General features: G+C 42.1%; 1 protein-coding gene across 3 annotated transcripts in view; it reads left to right on the top strand.

Moving 5' to 3' along the window:
• LOC126292235 (uncharacterized) overlaps window positions 1–14,950 on the top strand; it is a 149,864-nt gene that overhangs the window by 46,868 nt on the left and 88,046 nt on the right. For 2 of the 3 annotated variants that reach the window (XM_049986113.1, XM_049986111.1), the window contains exon 2: window positions 8,621–8,848. In XM_049986113.1, coding sequence (XP_049842070.1) covers window positions 8,649–8,848 — 200 coding nt within the window. In that variant the 5' untranslated portion in view covers window positions 8,621–8,648. The remainder of the gene's footprint in view (window positions 1–8,620; window positions 8,849–14,950) is intronic. The other variant, XM_049986112.1, reaches the window with a different exon arrangement.

The following is a 14,950-nucleotide window of genomic DNA, read 5'->3' as shown; positions in this document are numbered from 1 at the left end:
TCCGAATTTTTCTTTTGTTTCCTTTACTGCTTGCTCAATATACAGATTGAATAACATCTCACTCCCTTCCCAACTGCTGCTACCCTTTCATGTCCCTCGACTCTTATAACTGCCATCTGGTTTCTGTACAAATTGTAAATAGCCTTTCGCTCCCTGTATTTTACCCCGGCCATCTGTAGAATTTGAAAGAGAGTATTCCAGTCAACATTTTCGAAAGCTTTCTCTAAGTCTACAAAGGCAAGAAACGTAGGTTTGCCTATCCTTAAACTATTTTCTAAGATAAATCGTAGGGTCAGTATTGCCTCACGTGTTCCAACATTTCTGTGGAATCCAAACTGATCTTCCTCGAGGTAGGCTTCTACCAGTTTTTTCCGTTCGTCTGTAAATAATTCGAGTTAGTATTTAGCAGCTGTGACTTATTAATCTGATAGTTCGGTAATTTTCACATCTGTCAACACCTGCTTTCTTTGGAATTGGAATTATTATATTCTTCTTGAAGTCTGAGGGTATTTCACCTGTCTCATACATCTTGCTCACCAGATGGTAGAGTTTTGTCGGGACTGGCTCTCCCAAGGCCGTCAGTAGTTCTAATGGAATGTGGTCTACTCCTGGGACCCTGTTTCTACTCAGGTCTTTCAGTGCTCTGTGAAACTGTTCACGAAGTATCATATCTCCCATTGCATCTTCATCTACATCCTCTTCCATTTCCATAATATTGTCTTCAAGTACATCACCCTTATATAGACCCTCTATACACTCCTTCCACCTTTCTGCTTTCCCTTCTTTGCTTAGAACTGGGTTTCCATCTGAGCTCTTGATATTCACACAAGTGGTTCTCTTTTCTCCAAAGGTCTCTTTAATTTTCCTGTAGGCAGTATCTATCTTACCCCTAGTTAGATATGCCTCTACATCCTTAAATTTGTCCTGTAGCCATCCCTGCTTAGCCATTTTTACTTCCTATCGATCTCATTTTTGAGACGTTTGTATTCCTTTTTGCCTGCTTCATTTAGTGCGTTTTTATGTTTTCTCCTTTCATCAATTAAATTCAATATTTCTTCTGTTACCCAAGAATTTCTACTAGCCCTCGTCTTTTTACCTACTTGAGCCTCTGCTGCCTTCACTACTTCATCCCTAAGAGCTACCCATTCTTCTTCTACTGTATCTCTTTTCCCCATTCCTGTCAATTGTTCCCTTATGCTCTCCCTGAAACTCTGTACAACTCTGGTTCTTTCAGTTTATCAGGTCCCATCTCCTTAAATTCCCACCTTTTTGCAGTTTCTTCAGTTTTAATCTACAGTTCATAACCAATAGATTGTGGTCAGAGTCCACATCTTCCCCTGGAAATGTCTTACAATTTAAAACCTGTTTCCTTGTCTTACCATTATATAATCTATCTGATACCTTCTAGTATCTCCAGGATTCTGCCATGCATGCAACCTTCTTTTATGATTCTTGAACCAAGTGTTAGCTATGATTAAGTTATGCTCAGTGCAAAATTCTGCCAGACGGTTTCCTGTTTCATTTCTCTCCCCCAATCCATATTCACCCACTATGTTTCCTTCTCTCCCTTTTCCTACTCTCGAATTCCGTTCCTTCTCTCCCTTTTCCTACTCTCGAATTCCAGTCACCCATGACTATTAAATTTTCGTCTCCGTTCACTATCTGAATAATTTCTTTTATCTCATCATACATTTCATCAATTTCTTCATCTGCAGAGCTTGTTGGCTTATAAACTTGAACTACCGTAGTAGGCATGGGCTTCGTGTCTATCTTGGCCACAATAATAAGTTCACTGTGCTGTTTGTAGTAGTTTATCCGCACTCCTATTTTTTTTATTCATTATTAAACCTACTCCTGCATTACCCCTATTTGATTTTGTATTCACCTGACCAAAAGTCTTGTTCCTCCTGCCACCAAACTTCACTAGTTCCCACTATATCTAACTTTAACCTATCCATTTCCCTTTTTAAATTTTGTAACCTACCTGCCCGATTAAGGGATCTGACATTCCACGCTCCGATCCGTAGAACGCCAGTTTTCTTTCTCCTGATAATGACATCCTCTTGAGTAGTCCCCGCCCGGAGTTCCGAATGGAGGACTATTTTACCTCCGGAATATTTTACCCAAGAGGACGCCATCATCATTTAATCATACAGTAAAGCTGCATGCCCTCGGGAAAAATTACGACCGTAGTTTCCCCTTGCTTTCAGCCGTTCGCAGTACCACCACAGCAAGGCCGTTTTGGTTAATGTTGCAAGGCCAGATCAGTCAATCATCCAGACTGTTGCCCCTGCAACTACTGAAAAGGCTGCTGCCCCTCTTCAGGAACCACACGTTTGTCTGGCCTCTCAACAGATACCCCTCCGTTGTGGTTGCACCTACGGTACGGCTATCTGTATCGCTGAGGCACGCAAGCCTCCCCATCAACAGCAAGGTCCATGGTTCATGGGGGTAGGACTACTGTGTGTAGCTATGCCAAAATAAAACGGACCTTTGAAAGGTCGTCGCATGTCTAACACAGATTTCACAATAAATGTTGAGCTTGTACTGTCCTAAGTCACGTTTTTTGCCGATTCGAAATCATAAAAAGTTTGGAGCGTAATCTACAGCTACAATCCACTGGTTTCAAAGACATAGTATGTTTAAACTTCACGATTGCACATTGCTAATTCCGCTGCTGTTACTAATTTGCCCTGTTTAATTTAAGCTGAAACAGAATAACTGTCTGTTTTCCTAAAGTGCTTGCGAGTACACGTTTGATTTACCCTTTACGCTAGCTAAATAATTCTGAATATCTGCTCTTTCTTCATGTGCAGTGGAAACAACACAGATTCTGCTTCACAGTCACTTCTCCATCGTTTTACGAAGTATCACTTTTCTTGGAATCAACAAGGATTTTTGCCGAGGAGCGTAAAACTATTAGTACTATTACTTTATTTTACCCTCCAGCATACAGATTTTGTACACACTTAATACTACTGGCTCGTGCTATTCTTTAAAGAAACATTTAGCTTTCATTTTTGGGTCAGCATTATTGTGTGTATAAGATAACTTGGTTTGCTGAAAATGCATTATCTGACTCGTTTTATAGCTGATTGGCAGTGTAACTTCTCTGTGTTCGTATGTATTAGAGTACTAACTCTTCACATATTCTGTCAGAATGTCAGATTAATGTAGTAAAGGATAATAAGGGTATTTGCACGTCCCATATAACATCAGTCATCGTTTATTTACGAATATCGTCGAAACAAGGCCCCCGGAGTAGACAACATTCCATTAGAACTACTGACGGCCTTGGGAGAGCCAGTCATGACAAAACTCTACCAGCTGGTGAGCAAGATGTATGAGACAGGCGAAATACCCTCAGACTTCAAGAAGAATATAATAATTCCAATCCCAAAGAAGGCAGGTGCTGACAGATGTGAAAATTACCGAACTATCAGTTTAATAAGTCACAGCTGCAAAATACTAACGGTAATTCTTTACAGACGAATGGAAAAACTGGTAGATGCGGACCTCGGGGAGGATCAGTTTGGATTCCGTCGAAATGTTGGAACACGTGAGGCAACACTGACCTTACGACTTACCTTAGAAGAGAGATTAAGAAAAGGCAAACCTACGTTTCTAGAATTTGTAGACTTAGAGAAAGCTTTTGACAATGTTGACTGGAATACTCTCTTTCAAATTCTGAAGGTGGCAGGGGTAAAATACAGGGAGCGAAAGGCTATTTACAATTTGTACAGAAAGCAGATGGCAGTTATAAGAGTCGAGGGGAAGCAGTGGTCGGGAAAGGAGTGAGACGGGGTTGTAGCCTCTCCCCGATGTTATTCAATCTCTATATTGAGCAAGCAGTAAAGGAAACAAAAGAAAAATTTGGAGTAGGTATTAAAATTCATGGAGACGAAGTAAAAACTTTGAGGTTCGCCGATGACATTGTAATTCTGTCAGAGACGGCAAAGGACTTGGAAGAGCAGTTGAACGGAATGAACAGTGTCTTGAAAGGAGGATATAAGATGAACATCAACAAAAGCAAAACGAGGATAATGGAATGTAGTCAAATTAAATCGGGTGATGATGAGGGAATTAGATTAGGAAATGAGACACTTAAAGTAGTAAAGGAGTTTTGCTATTTAGGAAGTAAAATAACTGATGATGGTCGAAGTAGAGAGGATATAAAATGTAGACTGGCAATGGGAAGGAAAGCGTTTCTGAAGAAGAGAAATTTGTTAACTTCGAATATAGATTTATGTATCAGGAAGTCATTTCTGAAAGTATTTGTTTGGAGTGTAGCCATGTATGGAAGTGAAACATGGACGATAACTAGTTTGGACAAGAAGAGAATAGAAGCTTTCGAAATGTGGTGCTACAGAAGAATGCTGAAGATTAGATGGGTAGATCACGTAACTAAAGAGGAGGTATTGAATAGGATTGGGGAGAAGAGAAGTTTGTGGCACAACTTGACTAGAAGAAGGGATCGGTTGGTAGGACATGTTTTGAGGCATCAAGGGATCACAAATTTAGCATTGGAGGGCAGCGTGGAGGGTAAAAATCGTAGAGGGAGACCGAGATGAGTACACTAAGCAGATTCAGAAGGATGTAGGTTGCAGTAGGTACTGGGAGATGAAGCAGCTTGCACAGGATAGAGTAGCATGGAGAGCTGCATCAAACCAGTCTCAGGACTGAAGACAACAACAACAACAACAACAACAACATCGTTATAGAACTACACAAGCGTTATGCATACAAAAATCAGGTTCAATATGTTCTGCAATTTCTCTTTTGCTGTGGCATGTGCTTATACCATATTTTAATGCCAAAAGCGTACTATAACGATGGTACAATTCCATGAAATGTGTGTAACAATGGAAAATCCAGGATGGAATGTAATAATATGAAATGGATAGTTGCTACTTTCCATATAGCGGAGATAGTCCCATATAGGTACAGCTACAAGAGACTGATCAAGTGTGTGTGTTGTATGTTTTCGACAAAGACCTTGTTGGCCGAATGCTCATTTTCCGTCAGTATTTATGTTGTACTAATCTATGACTCGGCATCTCCGCTAGGGTAGCAACTACATTTTTCATAATATTATTAAAAAGTATGTAATGTGAACGTAGTCACATTTATCATTCAGGCTGTATAAATTTGCACTGTTGTATCAAATAGAAAACCTAACTAAATTCATGTTACTATTGTTTCGGAAATACACATATGAAAAATCTTACTTGCGAGCTTTTAATTTATCAGCAGCACTGTTTCAATGGGATTACTCTCATCTCTTTATAACGAATAAAACGCAGTAGTATGAAGTGAATTACTGTGTAAAAGTAATTAAGTGAAATGAAAAAGAAACCCAGAGGGAAATTTGGATTCAGATTGACAGTCGAGGCAATATACAGGATGTCCCAAAACTAATGACCGGATTTTAACTTGTAATAATATTGAGATAAATGTCACCAGGTAATTGTAACAGCTCTAGATGTAATCGGCATGGCCTAGAGTTTCAGAAGAAATACGCTAGATGTCGCTACGAGCGCTGACGTGGAGCGTGCAGCTAATCTCGCGCAATGTGGACCCTACTTTTTTGAGGAAGAAACCGTAACAGCACAATCATATCTTGCAATAATAAGGGACTGGTTATTCCCACAGCTTGACTCTGACAATTTCATCTATCAGCAAGATGGAGCACCACCGCACTGGCTCAACAACGTGCGCAGTTTCCTCAATGCCAACGTGCCTCAACGATGGATAGGGCGTACAGGAGCGCGAGTCCAGGCTTTACACTCTTGGCCTCTTAAGTCCCCTGACTTAATACCATGTGATTTCTTCCTGAAGGGATATGTTAAACAATGTTTTTACGTCCCTCCTTTACCTCGTGACATTGATGAACTAAAAACCAGAATATCAGCTGCTGTAGCTTCAGTGACAGAACACACATTACACTCAGTTTGGGATGAATTCAGCTATAGGCTAGATGTCGTCCGTGCAGCCAATGGAGGACGTATTGAACATTTATGATGGATGTCTTTTCTGAGTAATTTAGTATGCAATTTATTGGTGTTAAGCCCTTCTTCCGAATAAATAATTCTATTTAAAATCGGGTGATTCTTTTTCGGACACCCTGTATTAGCGGCTTCAGGAAATGACGGCATAGTGACTGTGACAACAAAACTGTGATGCTGTAAATGCCGCTCATCCAGTAATGTGGTATTCACTTAGATCGAAAAGACTGGTAGCAAGTCAACAAGCAAGTGTTGTATACAAGTTTATGGGTGGAATTGATACAGCTGACTGAAATATTTCACTGTATGTAGTATCGATCAAGGATAAGAAATGGGATTTCCCCATTACTGCAGATTTTCAGTGTAGTTGAATACAATGTATGACAGCTTTAAAATGGAGCACATGGCATTGTATCGAAGAATGGCTCTGAGCACTATGGGACTTAACATCTGTGGTCATCAGTCCTGTAGAACTTAGAACTACTTAAACCTAACTAACCTAAGGACATCACACAGATCCATACCCGAGGCAGGATTCGAACCTGGGACCGGACTGGAATGCCAAGAACCGCTCGGCCACAGCGGCCGGTAACAGCCGTCACTTAACGACCGAGAGCAGCGGCGTTTGTGTAGTTGTCAGTTCCAACAGTCAAGCAACACTGCGTGAAATAACGGCAGAGATCAATGTGGGACGAACGATGAACATATCCGTCAGGACATTTTGCTTTAATGGGCTATCGCAGCAGACGACTGATTCGGTTGGCTTTGCTAACAGCATGACATGGCATGTAGCGTCTCTGTTGGGCTTGTGACCATATCAGTTGGACTGTAGATGTCGGGGAAATCGTGGCCGGATGAGTCTCGATTTCAGTGGTAAGAGCAAATGGTACAGTTAGAGTGTAGTGCACATCCCACTAAGCCGTACATCCAAATAATCAACAAGGCACTGTGCAATCTGGTGGTGGCTCCATAATGGTGTGGTTTGTGTTTGAATAAAAGGGGATAGGTTATCTGGTCTAAATGAAGCAATCATTATCTGGAAATTGTTATGTTCGGTGGCTTGGAGACCTTTTGTAATCAATTCATGGATTTCATGTTCCCAAATAACGATGGAATTTTTGTGGATGACAATGCGCCATGTCACAGGTCCAAGATTGTTCGTGACTGGTTAGGATACTCCGAATGGTTTGGCCACCCAGATCGGCCGACGTGAATACCATCGAACATTTTGGGATGTAATTGACAGGTCTGTTCGTTCACAAAATCATGCACTGACAACTCTTTCACAATTATGGGCGGCCTAGAGGCAGCATGGCTGAGTATTTTTGCAGGGAACTTCCAACGACTTGTTGAGTCAATGCCTTGTCGAGCTTCTGCACGAGGCCGAGCAAAAGAAGGTTCACCACAATATTATGAGGTGCCCCATGACAGGCATCTCTTTAATTTTATAGGCTTCACACAGTCGTTGGCCAAATTCTCCAAACAAAGAGCATATTGTGGTTGTGTCTTATTATCGAAAAGAATGCTGGAAAAGCCTGATGTCAGACAAGCAGCCTGATATTTACGCACGTTGGTTTTGCATATATAACTAACGTTGCTGATAGGAACAGAGAGAGATGGAAAAGAAGAATATACTTTGCATAGTATGTTAGCAATATACCATGGCAGCCTCTAAAAACGCTCATCACCTTGCCTATTGGTGTTTTAGTGGGGTGAATCTACACGTTTCAAGTAGCTGCTTTGCTTCTTGTTCTCACGCCAAAGTGAAACACGCAGCTCTGAGTACTATGGGACTTAACTTCTTAGGTCATCAGTCCCCTAGAACTTAGAACTACTTAAACCTAACTAACCTAAGAACATCACACACATCCATGCCCGAGGCAGGATTCGAACCTGCGACCGTAGAGCTGAAGAAGTAATCTAAATTGATCTCAAAGAACAACTGCCTCGATTCGGCAGGTTTCTCGAATCAACGTGAGGAGTTGCTGACCCCGAAGGCTCGTTACTTGTGTCCAGAATGCCGAGCAAATTGTTGATAACTAATTACTGACAGATTTTCATTTTGTCCACAGTAGTCTCGAACTTACCAGAGTACCATAACCTCCACGTCTCTTGAACTTCGAGATTCTTTACAGAGAGATGATATACTACTTGTTTCTTCGTCACTAAGACTTGTCTGGACAACTGCAGCACCTATCCACTATGTCATATGATGCTGCATTGTTGTTGTACACCTCCATCAGCGCAGCTTCGATTGTCGTACTGTTGTTCCCGTCCAAAAGCAGAGGGCAAATACCTCTCAATACTCCACTTTATTTATCGAGAAGGCTTTTTTTTAAAAAAAATTCCTTTAGCGGCATGTTATGTTACTATGGAGTGGGAATTTCAGTATGTGCCAGGACCGAAAACATGTTCCAGAAAATAAAGAAATGGTTACTTGATTTTTCTTTCGAGATGATAATTGGAACTCACTAGTTGTTATACTTTGGCGCGCTGCCTCCCCTTTCTGATGGGAAATGAACAAATGTGGCACTCTTGTAACGCAGTATTTGGTTGATAAAAGTTTATAATTTATGGAGACGAAAAAGACCCTTCCCAAGGATATTGTTTTGCAGCAGTGTGTGTGGCGTCTAGCAAGTGACGATGGACTGGCACCTGAGGACTGCTGGGTGTTTGATGGTGGCGGTGTGGTTGTACAGCAGTGTAGGCCATGCCACTGGCTTCATCTGGAGCTGGAACAAGAACATGAGCAGCGACCGGGGGAGCCAGGACACCCAGATCTACAAGCCTGTCATCTCCAAGCCATTCTACATTCCTATCATCTCCAAGCCTGGCATCCAGAGGTGAGTCCCAAGTCATAGCCATCTTCTGCAAGATCTTCAACATTGGGGGAATCTTATCACTCAGCTGAGCTCCAGACCATACATAGTTACATATTTTTATTAATTTAATTTATTTATTTATTGTTCCGTCGGACCACATTAAGGAGAAGTCTCCATCGTCATGGAACGAGTCAATACATGACATGATAGTAGAAACAGATAAAATGAAATACAAGAAACATATTCAGGCGACAGTTCGTAAGTTTAAATAAAGAAAATCAACAATGTAGTACTAGAATTTGCTTAATTTTTCAGCTCTTCCAGGAGCTCCTCGACAGAATAGGAGTGAGCCATGAGGAAACTCTTCAGTTTAGACTTAAAAGCGTTTGGGCTACTGATAAGATATTTGAGTTCTTATGGTAGCTTATTGAAAATGGATGCAGCAGAGTACTGCACTCCTTTCTGCACAAGAGTCAAGGAAGTGCATTCCACATGCAGATTTGATTTCTGCCTTGTATTAACTGAGTGAAAGCTGCTAACTCTTGGGAATAAGCTAATATTGCTAACAACAAACGACATTAAAGAAAATATATACTGTGAGGGCAATGTCAGAATTCCCAGACTATTGAATAGGGATCGACAAGAGGTTCTCTATCTTACACCACATATAGCTCGAAGAGCCCGTTTTTGAGCCAAAAATACCCTTTTTGAATCAGAAGAATTCCCCCAAAAAATAATACCATGTGACATAAGCGTATGAAAAAATGCGAAGTAGACTACTTTTCGTGTTGAACTGTCACTTATTTCAGATACTGTCCTAATGGTAAATAAAGCAGCATTTAGTTTCTGAACAAGATCCTGAACGTGGGCTTTTCACAACAGCTTGCTATCTATTCGAACGCTTAGAAACTTGAACTGTATGCCCATTCTGTCTGATCAAAATATCGGTTCTTGTTGTAATGTGGGTTAGAAACTGTAAAAACGGAGTCTTACTGTGATTTAGCATCAAATTATTTTCTACAAGCCACGAACTTCTTTCATGAACTACATTACTTGATAATGTTTCAATATTACACACAAGATCCTTCACTACCAAACTGGTGTCATCAGCAAACAGAAATATTTTTGAATCACCTGTAATACTAGAAGGCATATCATTTATATAAATAAGAAACAGCAGTGGCCCCAGCACCGACCCTTGGGGAACGCCCCACTTAACAGTGCCCCATTGAGACTGAACATCACTGCCACTCTCAGTATTGCGGAGAATTACCTTCTGCTTTCTGTTCTTAAAGTAAGAGGCGAACCAATTGTAAGCTACTCCCCTTACTCCATAATGGTCAAACTTCTGCAGTAATATTTTGTGGTCAATACAGTCAAAAGCCTTCGTTAAATCAAAGAAAACACCTAACGTTCGCAACCTTTTATTTAATCCGCCCAAAACGTCACAGAGAAAAGATTATGTAGCATTTTCAGTTGTTAAACCATTTCTAAAACCAAACTGTACATTTGACAGCAAATTATGTGAATTTAAATGTTCCAGTAACCTTGTATATACAACCTTCTCGATAACGTTAGCGAACACCGATGGCATGGAAATAGATCTATAATTGTCAACATTACCCCTGTCTCCCTTTTTATAAAGTGGCTTCACTACCGAGTACTTTAATCGGTCAGGAAACCGACCACTCCTAAAGGAAAAGTTACAGATATGGCTAAGTACTGGGCTAACATACATAGAACAATACTTCAATATTCTGTTAGATACCCCGTCATATCCATGAGAGTTCTTGGTCTTTAACACACAAATGAGAGGAATCACAAAACAGTACACCATCTCTGGCTTTGAGGTTAGCGTGTTGTGAAACCCATACCAGCCAACACTAAACATCGAGGTGTGAACTAGAAAGGAACCAGATATGCTCCTCAGGAATCTCTGTCTAAACGTTCTGTGTGTGCATGCTCACTGAAAGAACGTGATGGGTAAGTAGCCGAGTGACCACATGCTGTCCAGTTTCGCCATGTGACATATCAGTGACTGTGTAAGCCAGGTACCCCAATGTTCATAGAGAAAGCTTGCTCATTCCTTATAACAGTTGGCCAGACATGGTTGAGTTGAAATCTTAAACTTGGGATTGTCCAAAGAAAGGGCAGGATCTTGACTCTTAAGACCTTCATGATGTGGTTACTGCAAATTGCCTTTGATGCGTAGGTTCAAGATATCTTTTTGTATTCATAGGCGCCACGCTTAGGATTCCTGCACTATCATCATCATCATCATCATCATCATCATCATCAATTTCATCTCCACTAATATCACTATTACCATTGTCATACCCATTACCACTGTTGTCACATTATCATTGACACATCACGCTATATTGGATCATCATTAAAATCATTGTACTTTACTATCATTATTGTGACTGGGATTTGACAAAAGATTGGTTGTGACTCAAGGAAACTGTTGAGGCTATCTGATCAGCTTGGGGCTATCAAAAACAGATGTGAGCAGAAGACAATGCCGAGGAAATGGACAAGTGCAAATGGCACTGCAAAGAAACAAGTCCAGCAGGTAATCTATACAGAGACCAAGACAGAGAGAAGTGGAAACCAATAAGCAATGGTGTGTTGCAGCTAACGATACATATGCGAGGTGAATATGCCACTGAAAGTGGTGCCTCAGAGTGTCACCACTTTCAGTAGTGTTCAGCTATTGGGGTGATGCACTGTGCCAAGGCAAACCCAGCAGCACATTATGCTGATGTGTGCGTATGCATCTGTAGCTGCTGCACCTAGCAGCGATTGTCGAGTTCCATGTTTTCTTGTGGGCTTTCAAGCCAGCGTTGGGAGGTGAACTGTTGGTGTGGTTCACATCCCAGCAATGAAGCTCGTTGGATGATGTGACCAACCAGAAGCCTGCAGCATCACACTGGGATGTGGTGACACAGGCGTCATTGGCTGTGTCTCTAAAGACTGTGTGGAGACGCCAGCCTACATTTTCATGTCTGCAGAAATTGCAGCTAGTGTTCTGTGGAGTGCAAGTTATACGTGTGCTGTTGTAGGACTGTCGAACATGGCGTTTCTAGGCCAAGGTGACCTTCCAGTCGCATTGTAGTCATTAGGTGTGGACAAAGTTCATGATGGCACTCCAAACCATCATATGTACTCTCTCTCACCCCCCTCCCCCCCAAGAGGCTGCTCACGTTGCTGTGCCTGGTAGAAATCGCCCAGCATTCTGGGTCTGGGGTTCCTAGGGCATCGGTACCAGGAGAAAAAGGAGAGAATGTGGTTGTCTCCCATGGGGGAGATCTACAAGGCTGTGGTCATGGATGGAAGTGTTTCTGTATGTGCTTAGTAACAATATGAATGCAGCCATAGTGGTGGCTGTTCCCATTGATTTCAACAATTGTTGCTTGAATGTCCACACCGTACACTGTGGTTTGCCATTGGAGGATAGATGAGATGACGGACTAAATAGGTGTTTTATGCCATCTGAAGTGCACAATTGTTCGCAATCTGTCACTGTGAATTGGAGCATGTTCTCTGCTACTGTAGTTTGGAGGAAGGTCTTCAGTGGTTAGAATCTGGATGAGCCCATTAATTGCACTGTCCGTTTGGTGGTCGCCTTGCTGACTGTATAGCGGTAATTAGAGCAAGTGTCTGCGAGTATAAATCACAGAGAGCGCAGAAGCTGGCCGACAGAACTCAAATGAATGTGATCCCAGGGGAGATAGGGATTGGACAGGGAGTCTGGTGGTGTGACCTGACGCATGGTACAAGTGGAACAGCAGTACACGTGGTGTCTGTCATTGTTTAAACCCAGTAAATGTGTTGGTGCAAGAGAGTTTTAATACGTGACATTTCCCGCCATGGGGTAGTTGTAAAACCTGAGGCCCTAGAGCTCCATTGAGAGGACATCATTCATGACTGATATACAGTGGTACTGCAAGCCCAGGTCCAGAGCTTCGAACTAGTGTTCTTTGAAAAGTACATGGCCAACCGATGGAGGTCATGGTGGATAACTTTCCATAAGACAGGATTGCAGCACTTGTCCACAGCAATTCGAGCAATTCGTGCAACCATAATGGGGAACCCATCCAGCGTTTGTCTCTGTTCTCCATCTGTATGGAGACATAAGCTTTCCTATAAATTTCCTATACTTTATGTCTATGGTCACAAATTTTCTGTCACCAGACTACCGCTTTCGGTCTATAACGACCATCTTCAGATCTGTTTTATAAAAACGTGTCCTAATTTACTACAGCCATAGTGGCATGTTTTTAAAAAAACAGATCTGAAGATCTACATCTACATTTACATTTATACTCCGCAAGCCACCCAACGGTGTGTGGCGGAGGGCACTTTACGTGTCACTATCATTACCTCCCTTTTCTGTTCCAGTCGCGGACGGTTCGCGGGAAGAACGACTGTCTGAAAGCCTCCGTGCGCGCTCGAATCTCTCTAATTTTACATGCGTGATCTCCTCGGGAGGTATAAGTGGGGGAAGCAATATATTCGATACCTCACCCAGAAACGCACCCTCTCGAAACCTGGCGAGCAAGCTACACCGCGATGCAGAGCGCCTCTCTTGCAGAGTCTGCCACTTGAGTTTGCTAAACATCTCCATAACGCTATCACGGTTACCAAATTACCCTGTGACGAAACGCGCCGCTCTTCTTTGGATCTTCTCTATCTCCTCCGTCAACCTGATCTGGTACGGATCCCACGCTGATGAGCAGTACTCAAGTGTAGGTCGAACGAGTGTTTTGTAAGCCACCTCCTTTGTTGATGTACTACATTTTCTAAGGACTCTCCCAATGAATCTCAACCTGGTACCCGCCTTACCAACAATTAATTTTATATGATCATTCCACTTCAAATCGTTGCGCACGCATTCTCCCAGATATTTTACAGAAGCAACTGCTACCAGTGTTTGTTCCGCTATCATGTAATCATACAATAAAGGATCCTTCTTTCTATGTATTCCCAATACATTACATTTGTTTATGTTAAGGGTCAGTTGCCACTCCCTGCACCAAGTGCCTATCCGCTGCAGATCTTCCTGCATTTTGCTACAATTTTCTAATGCTGCAACTTCTCTGTATACTACAGCACCATCCACGAAAAGCTGGTCATTGTAGACCAAAAGCGGCAGTTTGATGACAAAAAATTTGTGACCATAGACGTAATGGAAATTTATTCTATATTCGGCTCATTGTTTTATTCGTGACCATGTCGCAACTTGTGAAATAGAGCTTCCTGCTGGGCAGAGGGTTGATCTGGTCCCACAGGTGGTGAAATAGAGCTTCAGTATTTGTGTGTTGCGCTGTGGGCTTGTATTTAATGGTATAACACCGTAAAGTGCCCAACACTGAAGCTGTCTTGCTTTCTGCTCTGCAAGACTGGAGCGTAGCCTGATTAGTTCTACCATCGGTTTGTGGTCTGTAATTAAAGTGAACTTAGCCCCGAACAGGTAAAGATGTAACTTCTTAACTGCAAAGACAGTTGCTAAAGCTTCTTCTTCTCTGTCTGAGTAGTTGTTGTGCTTAGGTATTAGCGTCTTTGACGAATAGTCATTCTTCCTATACACCAGCAGTGCATCAGTGCTATATGGGGAAGCACCTGTGGCGAGAACGAGTGGATGCGATTGAGAAAAGGGTTAAGGCAGTGAGATAAGCGCAGCATTGGCTTCATTCTTCCGTAACTCTTGTAGCTGATGCATGATAAGGGTTGCCTGAAGTAGTAACTTAAAATAATAACTCACCTTACTAGAAAAAGCTTGCAGCTCCTACACGTTTTGGGGGCGAGCTGGAGAGTCAATAGGTGTGACGTCGTGATCAGTGGGTTGGACCCTTTCGTTGTTGAGCAAATGTTTGAGGTATTCCACTTGCTCCAGGAAAAGCTGGCGTCTGCTAAGCGTCATTTCAGCTCTGCGTCACATGACGTAGTAAATATGCTCCAAAGGTTACATCCATGACAATTGAGCCATCGAGATAACTGGTGCAAGTAGATACTGACATTGACAGCTGCCCCAGGAACTACCGAAAGATTACTGGAGCACTTGTATTTGTACAAATCGAGGAGTGTTGATAACAATGACTCCTTGCGACTCCTCATCCA

This window comes from Schistocerca gregaria, chromosome 9, assembly GCF_023897955.1.
Source record: "Schistocerca gregaria isolate iqSchGreg1 chromosome 9, iqSchGreg1.2, whole genome shotgun sequence".
NCBI lineage: Eukaryota > Metazoa > Arthropoda > Insecta > Orthoptera > Acrididae > Schistocerca > Schistocerca gregaria.
This window is presented reverse-complemented; position numbering and strand designations above follow the sequence as displayed.